The sequence below is a fragment of the Macrotis lagotis genome, chromosome 8, assembly GCF_037893015.1.
Source record: "Macrotis lagotis isolate mMagLag1 chromosome 8, bilby.v1.9.chrom.fasta, whole genome shotgun sequence".
Taxonomy (NCBI): Eukaryota; Metazoa; Chordata; class Mammalia; order Peramelemorphia; family Peramelidae; genus Macrotis; species Macrotis lagotis.
The window spans coordinates 21,711,150-21,729,916 of record NC_133665.1 but is presented as its reverse complement, the minus strand read 5'-3'; the positions used below and the strand labels follow the sequence as shown (position 1 = coordinate 21,729,916).

General features: G+C 39.3%; 1 protein-coding gene across 1 annotated transcript; it reads right to left on the bottom strand.

Annotated features, from left to right (window-relative positions):
* Window positions 1–689: 689 nt before the first annotated feature.
* Window positions 690–18,524, bottom strand: LOC141495315 (uncharacterized). Its single transcript, XM_074196501.1, has 6 exons — window positions 18,418–18,524; window positions 17,269–17,847; window positions 8,992–9,096; window positions 8,362–8,421; window positions 1,528–1,593; window positions 690–905 (listed from the first exon to the last, which is right to left on the bottom strand). The coding sequence occupies exons 1-6, from the start codon at window positions 18,481–18,483 to the stop codon at window positions 843–845; spliced, it is 939 nt and encodes a 312-aa protein (XP_074052602.1). The 5' UTR covers window positions 18,484–18,524; the 3' UTR covers window positions 690–842.
* Window positions 18,525–18,767: the final 243 nt, after the last annotated feature.

Genomic DNA, 18,767 nt, shown 5'->3' with positions numbered 1-18,767 from the left:
AAACTCCAAGGTACAGGGCTTCTATATAGCCCATAGGCAGTATAAACTAACTGCTCCCTGCCCCATGCCATGGTCTGGAAAGGTATTTCTGTAGTAGGAAGGTGCAATTCTACTCAAGTCCATTTTTAGGCAGCACTAGCTCATATCAATTTTGCAGTATCTGAAACTAAGGTAAAGGCACATTCCAGAAAGGGTAATGTCACTAATACAGACAAGACCTAACTTTTATTAGAACTGTATTTCTAGAATAAGGAACTCCTCAATGCCTATGTCTGTTGAAATTTCTCCCAATCTTTTAAGTCCCAGGACAAATACTTCCTTCTCTATTCCAGGATTCGCCCCTTCCCACTTCTAAAAATATTTAGAATCTACCCTTATGACTTCAGACACCACTCCTCAAATCACTGTTGTTGGAACTGAAGACCAAAAGGGACTGGGATTTAGTGTTCATTTAGCCTAGCCCTGTCATTTTGCAGGTGAGGAACCTGAGGCCCATTATAATTATAATTTATCCCAAGTTACAAAGGGTTCTATATCCTTATGTTTTTGTTAATGTGTGTGTAAATAGATTATTTTGATCCATTATCAGCAGGGAAAATATTTACACCTTGAAAAGTCGTTTAAAGGTTATAATTGCAACTATTCACTTAAGACAAGCCCATTAAAACACTAGGCAGTTTTCAAAAGGGTAGGATTTACATTTTATTGTCATTTACAGTCAAATGTCATTTGGATACATACTCTTCTTACACTTGATCTTTTTTTTTTGAAAATAGAAAAAAATTATAAGCTATATAATTTAGACAGCTGACAGTTGTTCACACTGTTCACCGGATCCAAAATTACTTCAATTCATTTATGGTCATTTCGAGCTTTTCCTTATTAGCTCCAGAAAATTCACCCACCTGTTGAGTTAAAAATTTCCATTAAACAAAACACTTATTTTTGGCCATGTTTGTAAATTCAGTAGACAGATCAAGACAGCTTTTGAATGATTGGAATGAATTCTTTTAAAATCACCTGTGGATTGAGTTTATTTTAAAATACGACAATTTTAAAAGTTGGTATATAGCACACACTTTGACTTTGTGTTCTTTTAGTACAGGTGACTAAATCAGGGAAGTTGGGAAGAAAAGGAAAATCGCTTAAAATAAAACTCCACTGTACAGCTTATTTTATGAAAATGAAACCTAAGGAAAAAGAACATAAACCCAAACAGGAATGATAGGAGATTTAAGCTTAAAAGGACACAACTAATTTTAAATAAATTTACTCATGCATAATTTAGCTCTTTTTATCTAAGGAGTTTTCAACACTTTTCAAAAGCTATAAAAGAGAAGCAGCAAACTTCTGATTTTTAGGCATGCTATATATTTACTCACTACTTGAGTCATCTCTTATAAGACTTTCCTAATTCAGCAAGGAACCCCTTATTTTCAGTGTTGGTCTAAACCATCTTTTATTTAACATTCTTCTCACTAGAAATGGTAAAATTAGCAGAGGATCTTTCTTGATGAGATGACCTACCTTTTTCCCATTTTTATAGAACTGAAATGTTGGCATGCATTTCACTTCACAATCTGAAGCAACATCCTATAGAGAAAAATACTATTTTAGCCATGAATAAATTCAAGTCTAGAATCTCACCTTAAAACACAATATCCCAAACTTTATCACTATCTCAGTACACAAAATTTCTATTTCCATTTTTAGGAATAAAGTCACTATCTTGAGTTGGATGTCACCCATAATTCCAGAATTTTGTTAACCATCTTTGAAACCAGAAGAGCTTTCTAAATTGTCACTTTGATATACAGCATATTTAAACCTTCTGTGCCTTGAACTCAAAAGATTAGAAATATTAAATGTTTAGTATTTAGGGTAAGGAATTCTCCTTCCCTTGTAAAGAATTTCTATTCTACCTTTTCTTGTTTGCTAAAGGTGAGCAGCAACTACATGATAAGATCATTACTGCTAAACCTATGTAGAATTCAAAAGACCAGTAGCTATGGAAGGAAATGCTCAACTGTCTTAAGCAGCAAATGATGGCAGTTGAGCTTTTTTTTTAAATTTAAAAGATGGGTCCATTTCACAATGGTCTAACCAGAAGGTAACAGGGTAAAGTAATACCCTCTTTATTTGATCCTCAATCAGACATTTTTGAGCAGTGAAAAAGCAATGACTTTTGTGCTCTTATTCAACATGGAGTCTTTCCCGTTACTTTAGAATCTTAACTCTTAAATCAGGAGCCACCTTGCCATGATATAGAACTTCCCAATAGATGTATTTCTAAAGAACAAAACAACAAAACAAAACAAAAATCTTGTCATTTAGGTGGCACCTCTGGCAATCAAATACCAGGCTTACCAATGATAATTTATAAAAGAAAAAAAGAGGAAGCAGTTCAAAAATCTTCACTTTAGATTGTTACTACATAATTATCTAGTATGTACTGTATATACCCACATACCATGTAGGCAAGCCAAATGCTTTATTTTCTAAATTGGGAACATAATAAACTTAAAAGCTAAATGGGACCTCATTAGATCATATCTTCCAACTCTTTTATTTCCCCCCATTAGAATGAGCTTCTTGAAAGCAAAGACTTTTTATCTTTCCTTGGGTCCCCAATATCTGACACACATTAAGTGTTGGTTGACTACATGAAGAAACCAATGATGCTGACTTACTGAAGGTCACACAAGTTAAAAGGGGGCAGTGCTAGAATTTGAATCCAGGTTCTGACTCAAAACCCAGCATCTTCTTTTTAATGGAACATGCTAACAATGTTAACTGTGCTGTCTTACATCTCTCATATTCTCATATATGTGTGTATATATATATATATATATATATATATATATATATATATATTATATATTATATATAAAATCTTACCCAGACTGTATTACTTATCCCTGCCATTTTCCCTGACTCAATTACAAATACTTTGCTCATTTAAAACAGTATCACTTTCTTCCTGGGAATTTCCCATGATTTCATAAAGCAAGTTATTAATCAAGTCCTTAATGACTTCACTAATTTACCCATGTAGAGAGACCTAGTTTTTCAAACAAATCCTCAATGTCATCCTATCTATAAATGTTTTTCCCACCCATGTCTACCAATACCTTCTCCCTTCTTCACCCTTCCAGCTTTCTTCAAACACTTTAGACAAGGGGGGAGGAGGAATAATCAAACTACTATCCAAGCCCAATAAATTCCCTCTGAGCTAGTTGATATTCCCAGAAATAATGTTAGGGCTTACTTAAAACCTCGACATGGACTTATTGCCAGTGATAGCTGAGATTTAAGCTCTCAAACAACCAAAAGAGTTCAAAGAAAGAACTGTTCCTTTACCTACATCTTGCTGCATGTTTTTTTTAAACTAGAAATCAGCAACCAATATAAATCTAAGTCTCTGCTTCTGATTAGAAAAAGTATATGAATAGGGCATTTAATATTATAGTTATGAAAAGTCATACAGATTTGTCCTCTTTATCCCATGAATCATGGCCCTAAAAAAAAAAAACAACTAACACTTCTAAGGATGAAAAAGTATATGGAGTCTTGTGGTGACAAATAATTGGAAATTGAGTGAATGTCCATCAACAGGGGAATGGCTGAACTAACTGTGGTATATGTATGTTACAGAACACTAGAGCCAGGTTTCATTTTATTCTCCAAGTAAGAAAAGTTCTGTTAAGAGAAAGGAGATATTCTGAATGTGGTAGATTCCAAAGGTCAGAGTTTGAAAGGATGAGCTCAAGAGACAAGAGATTAAAAAGGGATAAAAATGAAATAACTGCTTAATCTGATCAGCATTTTGGTAGATTGTAAGTCCAAAAGAGTGCCCTGGTCATTTATAAGTAGTTTAGAAAAAATTGGGGATAAAATTCCCATGTCCTCCTCACAGCTTTGCATTTTATAGTTATTAGTAGGCAATTGAGTAGATAAATACTAGACTTGAAAACAGGAACATGTTCTACCACAGAGACTGAGTAAATTAGTTAACGTCTTTAAGCTTCAGTTTCCTCATCTGTAATTTAAATAACACCTCCATCATAGTTTTGGTGGGGAGAGGGGATGTGTCAAGTAAGATTGTTAATATGCTTTGCAAATCTTAAAAGGATATATAAATATCAGTTTATTGTTTTATTCTAGCTTTTGGAAAGTTGCTTTTTTGTAAAATCAAAATCTTTTTGTGAACTATGAAATTTTTAAAAAAAAACTTTACTTACACCTTAGCCAGAAGAATGTGGGGGTGAAGAAGTAGAAGCAGCTGAGATTTTACAGAAAAAGCATTAGCATTTTAAAAAAAAGCACTGCATCAACAACACAATCTCTTTCTCAATTGTCCTCATAGTTGAGTTGCTGCCTTTCACACTTTTTTGTTTTTTAAGGATTTTGCTAGGCAATGGGGATAAGTGGCTTGCCCAAGGCCACACAGCTAGGTAATTATTAAGTGTCTGAGGCCACATTTGAACTCAGGTACTCCTGACTCCAGGGCCGGTGCTCTATCCACTGTGCCACCTAGCCGCCCCTGCCTTTCATACTTGAGCATGTACTTGGGTTAAAATTTTTTCTAGTTGGTTTCTAGCTCAGCCAGCATTCTGGCATTTTTCAGATACCAGATCTTTTTGATCTGGACACCCATCATATAAATGATCCCTCCCAATTTTGTGTCAGTTGTTAATCTGATAAACATGTTATCTCAAAGGATGTCACAAAAGTTTTCAAACAAAATTAAATTTTCATTTGCTTCAATAAAACAATTAGGTCACAGTACTTAGGGATGGAGAAAATGTTGTGAAATTAAAGGAATAACAAATAGAAGGCTAAATTATAAACAGTCATTGTTATAAAGGCTTACAAATTACTTCTGGTTCTTATGACAACTTAATTGGTGGCTATTCACTTGGTATGTAATTCAAGATGAACCCACATTGAGTTTCTATTACACTTGACATTCCTTATAGGCCACTTTTTTTTATTACTGTGACTTGGGGACTCTCCCACTAAAAATATCCATCTTCTATATTTCTAGCATATGAAGCTAGAGCAGGACTGCTTTGCCAGGGTCACTTCTTGCCCCAAAAGGTCTTGGGATTTAATCAGAACCAATTCTACCTAACCTAACCTGGAGTGAATTGAGATCCACAGTAATAAGCTAACTCTCTTTTGAAAGCTTTGCTTATTCTTTCTTCACTGCCCAACTCTCCCTTCTCCTTGCAATGAATTTTTCTTATGTGTCAAATACTAAATAAATAGGGGCAGCTAGGTGGCACTGTGGATAGAGCACCAACCCTGGAGTCAGGAGTACCTGAGTTCAAATGTGGCCTCAGACACTTAATAATTACCTAGCTGTGTGGCCTTGGGCAAGCCACTCAACCCCATTGCCTTGAAAATTTTTTTTAAAAAAATACTAAATAAAAACAATACATACACTGACATTGTCTGACAATATCAGATCTATAACAGGTAGGAGGGTATGTGAAGCTTTATTTTTCCAAAGGACTAAGCTGCACATGTAAATTTTAAAGATAATTCAGTCTTTGTGATGGAATATTTCCAGAATACCTTGCATAATACCACTCATAATATTTCTTGTCACATTGCACAATTTTGCAATGACCAGGTCAAAGAGCAAAATATTACCAGGATTACTTTTATCCTCTTATTAAATTGCATGTTGTCAAATAAGGGGAAGCATCTGATGTCAGACAACTTATTTGAAAAATATCTGAGTGTTTTAGTAGACAAGCTCTGCACAGCAACAGCACAGTAATGCACTCTCAAATCACATTAACATGAACCAAATCAACAAGCATTCATTTATTAAATCTGCTGTATTCCAGGCATTATAAGAGGTGTTGGTAATAGAAAGACAAAAGAAAGAGCCCTCCTTGCCCTTATGGAGCTTACATTCTCTATTAAGAAAGAGAAGGAGAAACTAGAAAGAATCCAGGATAACCAGCATGGTTGGAAGTCCTCAAGTTTGCTGAGTACTGGTTGAAGGAATTGTGAATTTCTTAAACTAGAAAAAAAAAGACTCAAGGGAAGATAATTATAACAATTTTTGAATTATTTGAAATGCAGTCATTTATTCTGACTGAATTAGAGGGCAGAACTAGGAACAATGGGTAGAAACTGAGGAAAAATTTGGAATTATTTCAGACTAGAATGGATTACCCTGAAATGTAGAGGGGTTCCCCCTAATCAAATGCCAATTCTCCACAAGAATCTTCAAAACCTACCAAGTCTAGATTGTACTTCACAGCTACTGAAATTTAAATTCTGTAATTAGCTGAGACAGTTCTATACTTTCCGACCTGACTTCATTCTCAGATTAATTTTTCTCACTACTGTGGCTTTAAAGATCCACTTGGAGCACACACAGAGGAGTGCATTTGTACTTCCAATGTAGCTCCAAATTGAAACCTGAAGAGATTCATGTATGCCAAGAAGCATTAGCAAAGGGATGCTACCCTTTGTTATAGTGGAAGTACACTGAAAAATATCAATTATGGGCCATAATACACTGTTTTATACAAGTGAGATTTTTAGGGGAAATCATAACACATACATAATAAAGGAGATAAAATAAAGCATCTCTAAGACTGGAGCCCAGTTGTTGTCTAGGTCTGGCTTAGCTAATAACACATGTGTGAACTTAGATAAAGCATTTTGCTTTAACTTTTAATAACTTCCCTTATAAATTTAGCTCCTTGCCAAAATAAGCAAGCTTTATTAAATCTTCTCTACCTACCAAATGCAGTATGAGGGTGTTGCTCAAGATCCAGTCCTTCCCAACCAAGATGGGCAAGGTAGAAGGAACTTCTCTTCCAAATACTGGAAATTAATTCTATTTTATCTTGATATTGGGAATGTGATCTTATTCATTTTCAGAAAATTTCACTTATGCCTATGCTTTGCTCATCTATTTTTTAGGTACAGAATTCAGAATTTAGTGCCTTCCCTATCACAAAATTTATCTTAAATTTACATGCTAAATTTTCTACTTAAAAAAATGTTATCTTAAGTATCCTTTTCTTTTTATGTGGAAATACTTATTGAGTACTTTCAATGTTTAAATACAATATTTAAGTGTTTTATACAAGAGGCATAATTTAAATGCTTGTATGCATGTGTTTGCCTTACCCAAGAAGATCAAATGAATTTAGCATTAATTTGTTTTGTCATTTTCCATTAAGTGCTTTGCGAGGTTTTGAGTGCTAATAGTCAAGATCCCCAAAGTACCATAATCAAAAAATGCTAATCATTCCTTTTCCTTCTCCTAATGTTGAGACAATAAATTCTTATTTTTAAAATTCCATAGGAATGGACACATATTTGAATGCTTAGTAAATATCTGTTAGATTGACCTATTGAATTTACTCTTGTGATTGAGTTTATACAATCAAAATTCTGATATAATAATATATAATTAAAATTACATTTTGGATGAATTATTATTGCTTTCAAGGGGAGACAAACTGGCAAACTGAAAAGAGCATTAATTTGAAAATTCAAGAACCTGACTTCAAATCTCTGCTGATCCTTGTGACCTTGGGCGAATCACTTAACCCATCTGGGCCTCAATTGCCACACCTAAGGGAGTCTAATTAACCTAGCAGGCAGTAAGGTGTGCCACAGACAGGTCTAGGGAATAGCATCTTTTTAAAGACTTTGCTGGGAATGACTGCTGACATGACTCAGCTGCTGGTGTTCTGTTTTCTCCATTCGTCCTATCTGGCTCAAATTCTGCCTATAGCTCTTGTCTTTATTCTTCTAAACATCGGATTCTTCAGGCTGACCACTCTGTTATCACAGATAGAAGAACTTTAAAAGAATATATTGCCTCATACTTCTTTCTAAACTTGTTACCCTGGTCAGTTATGGAGCAGCATCCCTCAAGGACAAAGCTAGAGATAAAACTTAAGACCTAATTCAAATTACATTTTACTAAGTTAATAATTCTTAGGGCTCTAAGGCAGTGAGAGGGCAGGAGGATGGCAGAGGAGGGAGAGAAATAAGAGTTCTTGATATCTAACTTTGAAAAGCCAGTGATTCCCCGTCTTTAACTCTAGAAAGCCTTTAGATGTTTTAAAAAATGAATTTCTCAGGACAAAAGTCTGTACCAATTTTAGTATATCATCTGTAATGTCCCTGAAAAAATAACAGCTATAAATATCTGATCTTACCAATTACTACAGGGTATTTTAATCTAAGAAACTAGTTATGATTTTAATTATAATCCACATAAATATTATTATTATAAATATAATTATTCTCCTATTACCCTGAATTTGAAGGAAAAAAAAATTGCCTCCATTACCAAGATACCTTTCAACTACTTACCTGACAGTCATCTACATCCACTTCTATGAAGATCACATCTGGGAACTTTTCACCAAGTGACTGTTAAATGAAAATAATAACAGTAATAACTAAGAGGATGTACTCTTAAAAATAGCTAATTGAAGACAACAGTTAAGAAGCAATATCTCAAAGTGGAGAATAAGTTAAACCTTCTCCAGTAACCCACTTAATATTTACACCAGGTCCAATTATTTTAAAATCTCCTTCAAATCAGTTTCTAAACAGAGGGACAAAATGGTGGACTTAGATTCTAAATTATGGTCCAAGTTTAAGGCTTTAAAAGAAACTAATTTAGAAAAATTTCAAATTAACTTCTAAAAAAGCAGCCACAAATAAGGCATAACCTAATTCTCAGAATTATAGCCAATATAAATTGTTAAATTGAGAGATGATTTTTTAGGCCTTTAATAGAGCCAATAGCAAAAGATTACATTTTGATATTTATCATATAGAAGCATCAAAATCTTTTCTTCCCAAATAAATGATATACATTACAGATCAATCAGTTATTTTATTTCAAAGGTCTCCTTAAGAAATTTTAAGAAACAAAAACAAACACTATCATGGACATTTAGTTTCTCTTTTAAATAGAAAGAGCTTCATACTTACATGAAAGAAAGGCTTGATCATTTTGCATGGTCCACACCATGTGGCTGAGAAGTCAACTACTACTAATTTTCCTCCAGCATTTTTCAATTCTGAGTCAAAGTTTTCCTATAGAAGGAAGGAGGGAGGGAAAGGTCACCATTCTATGTAAAGGAGTAGTTTCTTTACATAATCCTAATATTTAGGAAAATCTAGATCAAATTGAAGAAAGCTATTTTTAAGTCCTCTGTTAGTACAACCCACATTAATCTCCAAGTAAAGAATATCACTACCACTAGTAGTTATGTAGGAATTTCATCATAAACCTTGCTCATAAACCTTATCATTTTTCTTGCCCCAGGTCTCCAAAAGAAATAAAAATATCAGATCTTCTGCAATGAGCCCCTTTTAAGCTCTCTTTGGATAAATTCTTCCTGGTACTTCTAAAAATAACTTATTTAGTTTATCAAGTTGTGTTTCTTCATTTTACTCAAGTAGTAAAGGGCTTAATAAATTAACTGAACATCAGCTTTCAGGCTTCTGAAGTCATCTGCAATTACTGACTAAGTATCATTACAGTATCTGTATCACTTACTATACATAGTATAAACAAACCTTCCAAAGGGAAAAAAGATAATTGACCTACTGAGTTTTCCAACACCCACAACTTAAATTTAAATTGTAGTCACTTTAAAAGGCAACATTTAACATTTTATACTAGAATAAATGCTGCAAAGAAGACCCTCTATTTCTCTTACCTTCTGATCCAATTCTAATTCTTTTAGATTAAAATTTTAATATGATACATTTTTACTTAGGCTTCTGCCTTGACTAAACTGTACTTTGGTGCAATATTGTTTCTGCAATTTATTAGGTTTTTTTAAACACAGTATATTGGCCTCAAGTATGTTCCTCAGGTGTTTTTAATAGGAACCAAACTGAAGGCAACACTTAAAGAAGACTCTCCCAACAATTAATCCTTGTAAATAATCTACTGATGGTCAATGACTCTGTAGTCATGGAAAGAAAATAACTTTAAACTTAGACATGATGACCTTGGGCCTCAGTTTCTTCATTTCTAAGTTAATGAGAACTGAACTAGAAAAGTTCTGACTACATTTATGATCCATAATCCTAACTGATTCTGTAATCTACTAAAGTTTGTGCTGAGTTGTTTGCATATTGTCTCCTCTCTATTAGTTTCTTGAATAAGGCAGGGTGCTTTTAACCTTTCTTTTTCTCCTTAGCACTTACTTAGCCCAGGGCCTAGCACATAGTACATGCTTAATAAATGTTGGGTAGTTTTTAAAAAAAAGTCTTTGAATGTAATTACCAGGGAAATAAACACTCCTGGTAGAAAAATCAACATCTAATTACCTAGAATGAATCCCCATGCAATAAGGCTTCCTCTCTCAATTTTGTGCACCTACTGGGAACTTAAATAAAAACACACTGCATAGCTAAGGGAGATAAGAACCAGAAAGAATAGTCGATTATGGCTAAAGGCAAAGGAGTCACTAAGTGAGGTCCTGTGCTGCAATGCTTTGAGAACCTGTCCCATGTGCTCTCTGGGAGCCATGTTCTTGGGTTCCTGCTTTTCCTGGTCCTCCATGGCTATCTATCAGGTATCATTTAATTGTAGTACCTGCGTCACTTTAATATTGACTTGGGTACTACAGACAAACTTATTGCCTGCACAGAAGCCTTTTTTGTTGATTTCTAGTTTCTCCACTTGTTCAGTTCATATATCAAGCACCTCCTTATTAGATATAAGGGATCATGCTTGGGACTGAGGATTCATGGACAAAAAAAGCTCAAAAAAACTTCTATTTACTGGTGGATTCTGTATATTCTGAATGAAGTTGCCTAATAGCCAAGATTCTAGGTAAGTAAAATGTTAATATATCTAGTGTTGTCCCTAAATCTAGGTATCCTGACCACACTCTGACAAGTACACCCAGCAGAGTACTCACAATAACTAAATATCTTCATTTCCAACATTTTTCTCCAGCTCATAACTAGATAAGAATACAACATTTCTTAGATCACATCTAGAGTTGGAAAGAAATTTCAGAGACCATATGTCCAACCCCTTTATTTCACATGTGAAGAAACTGAAGCCCAACTAGGTTAAAGTAACTTAGTCAAAGTCACACAAGGCAGTAAAAGAAGCAAGGGCAGGATCTGATCCTAGATCCTGACTCTAGAGTAGGGATTCTTAAACCAAAGTATCTGAACTATTAAAAAACAAATCTATCTTTATACTTGCACAAAATTTTTCTCTTTAATCCTATTTTATGCATTAAAAAACATTCTGAGGAGGAATTCATTGGCTTCAGATTGCCAAAGGAGTCCATGACCCAAAAAAGAACTTCAGAGTCTTCTGATCTATACTGGCCACTCATACTTTAATAGACATCAGAAAACCTGCTTTAAATGTCAAATTTATAATAAACATCCTTGTCCTACAGAGATAAATAATTCATTCAAATTTTATATCTCTCTGGTAAGAAATCTTAACATAATTTAGCTTCCATGGGTTTTTCTCATCTACACCTACCTCTCTCAAACTTCCCACCACTGTGCCTCATTCTATCCTCCGGAGCCAAGAAATAGAAGTCTAATCCAGCTAGCAGAATTTGAAGTCATATTACTATCCTGGTCATCTTCCTTTGTTCAAATTCAAGCCTCTCTATGTATCTGTTTCATCCAAAACTGGGTACTGTCCTTATTACACAGGAAGTGACCTAGTCAGAATACAATGTTTATTAGCTACCCACTGTTTACAGAAAATTGTACTCTATGCAATAGAAAAGTCAGAAAGTTTGGATATGACATAGTCCCTCACAGTCATCAAAGCTCGGCATGATACTCATTGTCGTCCAAGTACACAATGTTACAAAACAAAAACAGTTACATGTGGTCTGAAGAGAAACTGTCTCTATAGCATCTGGAGTGGAGGTGATCATAGAAGGGGTGACATTTGATTTGGCTTTAAAGGAAAAAAAGGATTTCAGAAGGCCAAAAGAAAGAAAATTCCAAGGATATAAAACACAATAGGGGAAATGTAATGTACCATGTTCAAGTAGAAGAATAGTTCAACTTTCCTTAAATTTAATTTGAGAGGGCATCTAGGTATATCTCTCAGTGATTGCAATGCCAGGCTAGTGACATGAATACTTCCTGAGTTCAAATCTGATCTCAAGACACATATTAACTGTGACCCTGGGTAAGTCACTTGACACTTTTTAATTTTCTCATCTACCTACAAAATTGGCTGTAGAAGAAAATCCAGCAAACCCCAAATAGCATTACAAATAATCAGACACAACTGAACAACAATTAGAGATAAGTAGAAAATAGAATAAAAGACTGAAAGCCCTGAATACCAGAAGAATTTGAACTTCTAAGCACTCTGGCCAAGACATACTTGACCAAAGCTTTATACAGGAATGATTATTCTAGCAAAGGATTATCTATCTCCTCCCTCATTTTGAATAGCCTAACACAATTTACGAAAACTGTTTTAGCTTCCATGGGTTGATTCTTATTAAATTTTTAATCCATGATTTATCAAAAAATTCATCAATTTTCAAAAAATCAACTTTATTAATAATGTTAGCCTCCCCCCACCCTGTACTTAGACAATTGATTTTCTTTAATTTACTTACAATAGACCCAAGTGCTAGAACATTATATTTATCCCCACTATATTTCAACTTATCTTGATTCACCATCCTAGCCTATCAGGTCTTTTTGAATTACTGTCTTAACCAACTTGTTAGCTATTCTTCTGAGTTAACTAGGCATCTGAAAATTTGATGGCCTATTTCTGGCACCATCCAAATAATCTTTAGAAATATTCAAACAACATGATGATACCAAGTACTTATTTCTATGACACTAAATTGTCAGCAATATTTTGGAAGTAGTTTGGTGACTCAACAAGATGAATTCATTTATCATTCTAGCCAACATTTTAGAACCTTGCTGAAATCTAGAAATACTACCCATGATTAATGCTACCACATATAATCCTTTCAAGGAGGAAATGAGGCTCACAAAAAAACAAAATTTAAGATCTTACATTTTTACATATGCAAAAGCATTTTCCAATCACAAGTCCATTTGGTGGAAGTAGAACCTCACTTTATAAATGAGGCCATAGAGGCTGAATGGTGTAATGACATGAAATATTTGATATGTAATGACAAATTAATAAGAGGCAAGGCCTGGATTCAAAAACCAGGACACAGGGCGGTTAGGTGGTACAGTGGATGGAGCACCAGCCCTGGAGCCAGGAGTACCTGGGTTCAAGTCTGGCCTCAGACACTTAATAATTACCTAGCTGTGTGGCCTTGGGCAAGCCACTTAACCCCATTTGCCTTGCAAAAAAAAAAACAAACAAACAACCAGGACAGTACTCTTTTCAATACACCAGGCTTCTTGAAAAGGACTTGTGACTTGAAAAAGTCACAATATCTCAGAGTAAGTTCAGTTACTTTAGCCCTTCTGACTTGTGTCCATCTCCCTATTCATACAGCTATACCATTCTTTCTGATCCTATAGCTTTAGAATAAACTATGATAACTTATTAACTAGGCCTCCATTCTTTCTATCTCCTCATCTATAAATGAGGGTTTTCTCAATTTTAAATCTGTGATCCAACTACAGGTATCATTCATTATAGTGTGTAAGTAATCCTAGATTCTGGAAATTTATGCCAGTATAAAACAAATTTTGGCAGATTCTACCAAGCTAGGAAGTCTTTCAATAAAAAGCCATCATGGTTAAGGTACAGAGAAGGTCACCAGCAGAAAACTGGTCACTCTGATGACATTTTTTGTCCACAGCTATCCATATAAAATAATACTATTGGGCTACAGTTCTATGACTCCCACAGTAACTGTGGCAGAAGTAGGAAAAAGGGGAAAGAATAAGAATTATCTCCTCAGATTGAAAAATGTTAGTAGCTAGTACTCTTGATGTCCAATAAAGGAATTGATACACAATTGAAGGAAATTCACTACATTCATATTAACATTCTGGTTACTAATGAAACAGAAGTTCCTTTTTAAAGCTAAGTGGAAGGGGACAGCTAGGTGGCGCAGTGGATAGAGAACTAACTGGCCCTGAGGACCTAAATTCAAATTTCACCTCAAGACACTTAAAACTTACCTAGCTAAGTTTCCTTGGACAGATCATTTAATGCCACTGCCTTGGCAAAAAAAAAAAAAAAAAAAAAAAAAAAAAAAAAAAAAAAAGCTAAATTGAAAAACTTTGCCATTATACTTGAAAAGGTAAAGAAATCTATTGGCAGGGTTTGATATGTATACCCAAATGATTAAAAAAATATTGAAAAATAGGGTTTTTCATCATCAAATCATTAAGGAGACAAAAGGCTAGGTGCAAGAAACAACAAAGATGCCCTCTCCCAATGAAATGGAATATATTAACAGTAACCAGCTGATTACTAAAATATTTAACTCTTTTGTAGTGGTAAAGAATTGGAAATTGTGGGGCTACCCATCAACTGAGGAATGGCTGAACAAGTTGAAATATACGTCTGATGGAATTTCACTGTGCTATAAGAAAAGCAGGTGGATTTAAAAAAAACTAGAAAAACAAATGAACTGATACAAAGTGAACAAAAAGCAATACTGTATGGTGATCAACTGTGAACAACTTAACAAATTTCAGCAATACAAGGATCCAAGACAATTAATTGCGAAGGACTCGATGAAAAATGCTATGCACCTCCAGAAAAAGAACTGATGGGAGTCTGAATGCAGATAGATGTTCTCTGTATTTTTTGTGTCCCCCCCCACCCCCCGCACTGGTACTATGTCTTCTTTCACAGCATGACAGATCATGTTTTGCATGATTGAAATTGCATGGGGGCAGCTAGGTGGCGCAGTGGATAAAGCGCCGGCCCTGGAGTCAGGAGTTACCTGGGTTCAAATCGGGCCTCAGACACTTAATAATCACCTAGCTGTGTGGCCTTGGGAAAGCCACTTAACCCCATTTGCCTTGCAAAAAAAAAAAACACCCTAAAAAAAACCCCTAGAAAATGTAGGACTTACATCAAATTGCTTTTCTCAGGGAGGGAGTAGATGAGGGAGAGAGAAAATTAGGAACTCAATTTTTTTAAATTGAATGTTAAAAATTGACTTTACATATAATTGGGAGAAAATAAAATATTCTCTTTTTAAAAAGCAATCCTGGAGTGACCTGTTGTTTCCTTCTTCAGATCATTTTGCAGATGAAAGGATGACTTGACAAGATTCACAGTTAGATTTAAACTCGGGGAGGAGTCCACTGCACTCTCTAGCTGCCTCAAACAGCTAGATACAGTGGGTGCTTAATGAATGTTTGTTCTCTCCCTTCCATAATACTACTAGGCCTCCTCAGTGAAATTCATTATTTTACAGAAGATCTGGATGAAGTGGATCAATAATGAATATTGCTTATATTATGGTAGGTAGCCCAATCACTAAATACGTGTGCGTGCCTGTAAATTTGTATATATACTTGGACCTAGAATTATGTAATAAGAAAACAGCCTGGATTATACCTGGGCAGTTACAGGGTCCTTTCAAAGTTCCCAAATGATTTTTTAAAAAACATCATTATTCTCTCGGTGATTACATTATGTGGTTATGACTAAGGTTAACAACACAATCCCAGAATAAAAATTACAGGTGATCCAAAGGCAAAAGGAAATGGTGAGGCCACAGGACATTAGAATTGGAAGTCTTGCCATAAAGTAACAATATAACAAGCTCAAGATGGTTGTTAAATTTTCAGAGTATTTTCTCCTAGAAAAATCAATAAATGCTACAAGGAAGGGCTTGGTTTGAAGATGTCGATAATACAAATTGTGGTTTAAAACGAAGTGGATAAAAATATTTATTAAAAAAATAATGCACACTGCTGGGTATGAATCAAAAATGTAAGCTGTACTCTAGCAAGATTTCCAAACTACTACACAAAATATTGCAACAGGAGGGCTCCAGCATATTAGGTGGCTCTTATAAAAATGGCTGACGGTCCTTCAAAATGATGATAACACTATTAAGTTACCTTCTACAAAGGTGGAAGATATACCCACACAAAAGTTGACTTAGGAACTCTCCACTGCCCATACTATAGACTCTATAGAATACAAAAAAAACCTCTTGGAATTTACTCAGTCAAAGCTCTAATTTTGCCCTACCCTCATTTCTAGCCTCGTTTCATTATATTTTCTTTCAATAACTGTTTTTAAGAGAAAGTACTTCTTGCTCCTGTTTTCTTCTCCAACCTTCTGGTGTGGCATGCGCTGCACTTCCCCTCCACCTGTCTTCTTATTTTAATCCTCTCTGGCCCTCCAGGGTCTAACTCTGAAGCTCTCTGTCCTGTGAAGCCATCTCTGACCTCCTCGGTTCTCTCTCCTTCTTCAAACCCTTCTTCCAGACTTTTTCCTGGTGTTCTATTTCGCTCTTGCTAGTAATCGTGATGATCGTATTTTATTTCCCCTATTCAGTTCTACGCTTTTGGGGCGGAAGCATTATACCGATTTCCCATTTTACCTACGAGGCCCTTAAATGCGTTCTTTTTTCTGTGACTGCTCTAGCTAGCCCCGGTATTTCAAGCAGGAGGTTTCACTTGTGGGGACGTCTGACCCAGCGTCATTTATGATCTTTAAGCATTGCTTTCGCATTCTCCCAAACACTTTTAATCACTACTACTATTATGGAAGTGGACTGAAAAGACATCAGACAAACGTCACACTGGGCAGGCGGGAGGGAAGGAGCCTCGCCAACAGGGGGCGAGAGCATGGCAGTCCGGAGGAGCCCAGGGCCCTGCGGGTGAGGCGAGGAATGAGGAAGTGGCCCGTCCGGGCCGAGCCGCCCCGCTGCCGCGGAGGAAGGGCCGCACGCGGGCCGGGGCCCGTTCCTCCGGTGGCCCCGGGGCCGGGCCTTCCACAGCGGGGCTGGCTTGCCCGGGCCGCGGCCGCTCCCGCGCCCTTGGCGCCCCCGGGCCCGGCGCGGCCAGGGAGTGAAGTCCTTGTCCGCACTGCCCCCGCCCCGCCGGCCGGGGGCCGCATCTGCAGAGGGGGCGAGGGGCGGCGGCGGGGGGCAGTGCCCCGCCGGGCCCGGACGGTGCCTCCACTGCAGAGCCTCGGCCACACGGACGCGCCCACCCAGGCGGACCCGGAGTAGAGGAGCGAGGGTGGCACCAGCCTGGGGCACAGGCGGCCCCACGGCTGAGGAGAGGGGCAGGGGTCGGGGTCCCCGCGGGTCCCTCCCGCCCTCTTACCTTGCTCTCGATCTGCTTCACCATTTTTTCAGGCGACTCGGGGGGCGCGGGCTGCTCGGAAGGCGGGGGCTGCTCGGGGGGCGCGGGCTGCTCGGGGGGCTGCTCGGGGGGCTGCTCGGGGGGCTGCTCGGGGGGTTGCTCGGGGGGCTGCTCGGGGGGCGCGGGCTGCCGGGGAGGCGAGGGCTCCTTGGAATGCAGAAAGAGCCTGAGCACGGGAGACTTGTCGCGGGGCGGCCGGGCCTGCGGAGGCGGGGACGGAGGCGGCGTCGGGGAGGCGCCGGGCTGGGCGGGCTGGCGGACCGGGGAGGACCTGGCGGCTTTGAAGATCCCGAAGATCCTGGATCTGGGCGGCTTGGGAGGCGAGGGGGACCTGGGGGGTGCGGCGCCCGACTTGGAAGCCCCGGCCGGTTTGGAAACCGAGGGTGACTTGGAGGGCCTGGGCGACTTGGAGGGCCCGGGCGACTTGGAGGGCCCGGGCGACTTGGAGGGCCCCGGCGACTTGGAGGGCCCCGGCGACTTGGAGGGCCCGGGCTTTTTGGACGCCTTGGAAGCCGGACTCTTGCCGGAGGGGGCTTCTTTCTGTGGGAGATGGAAGAGAGTAGCGGAGGCTCCGCCTCACGGGCCTTTTATAGGGCGGGAGGAGTAGCGCCAAGGTTGCCGCAGGCCGGGGGGGAGGGGAAGGGAGAGGGGAGGGGGCCGGGCGCGCCTCGGCGCTCCCCTTCCGGGAACGCCCTCGCTCTCCCTCCTCCCCCCGCCCGGCGCAGCCCCCGGCTCACGCCGCGTCTCGCGTCACGGCTCCCGCGGCGGGGCCCGCAGAGCCCGCCCCTCCGGCCTAGCGCTCCCGCCCCCTCGCCGGGCCCACGGGCGGGCCCGGGCCCTTCGCCTCTCTTCGGCCTAGCCGCCCCGTTCCGCTCCTTTTCCGCTTTCTGCTTCCCTCATCGTCCCGTGGCTCCCAAGGTTAAGTTCGAGCAGCATCCGAAAGGTTGGCTCATCTGTGCCGCAGCGACCGCGGAGCCCTCGGAGATCAGACTGTGTGTGTGGCGGGCTGCGCGCCCGGCGGCTCCCGGCCCGGGAGGGGGGGGGAGGGACGACAAGGACCCGCGGGGGCCCCCGGGGCGCAGCCCGCCCGGCCCCCCCCCAGGCACATACCCAAGGCCACCCCGCCCCCATGAGGCGCCAGGGGCGGGTGAAGAGAGGCGGTTGGAATCGAGGCATGCGCACGGCGGGCGCCGGCCGGGACAAGCTAACGCTCTAGAGCGTTGGCCCGGCTGCCTTCCAGAGCGGGGCGGGGACGCGGGGGGTCGGCCTGGGGGGGAGGAGGGCGGTCTCGGCCCTGGCGGCCGCGGCTCACCCGGGCCGGGGAAGGAGCGCGAAATGCTGTGTAACGATGATGAGGAAGGAGCCGCCCCGCCCCCCCCCCGGAACTTGCCTTCCTCGGCCCCTTCTCCTTCTGCCCTTGTCTCCCTTTCATTTTCTCTAAATGGCAGGTGGTGACGCAG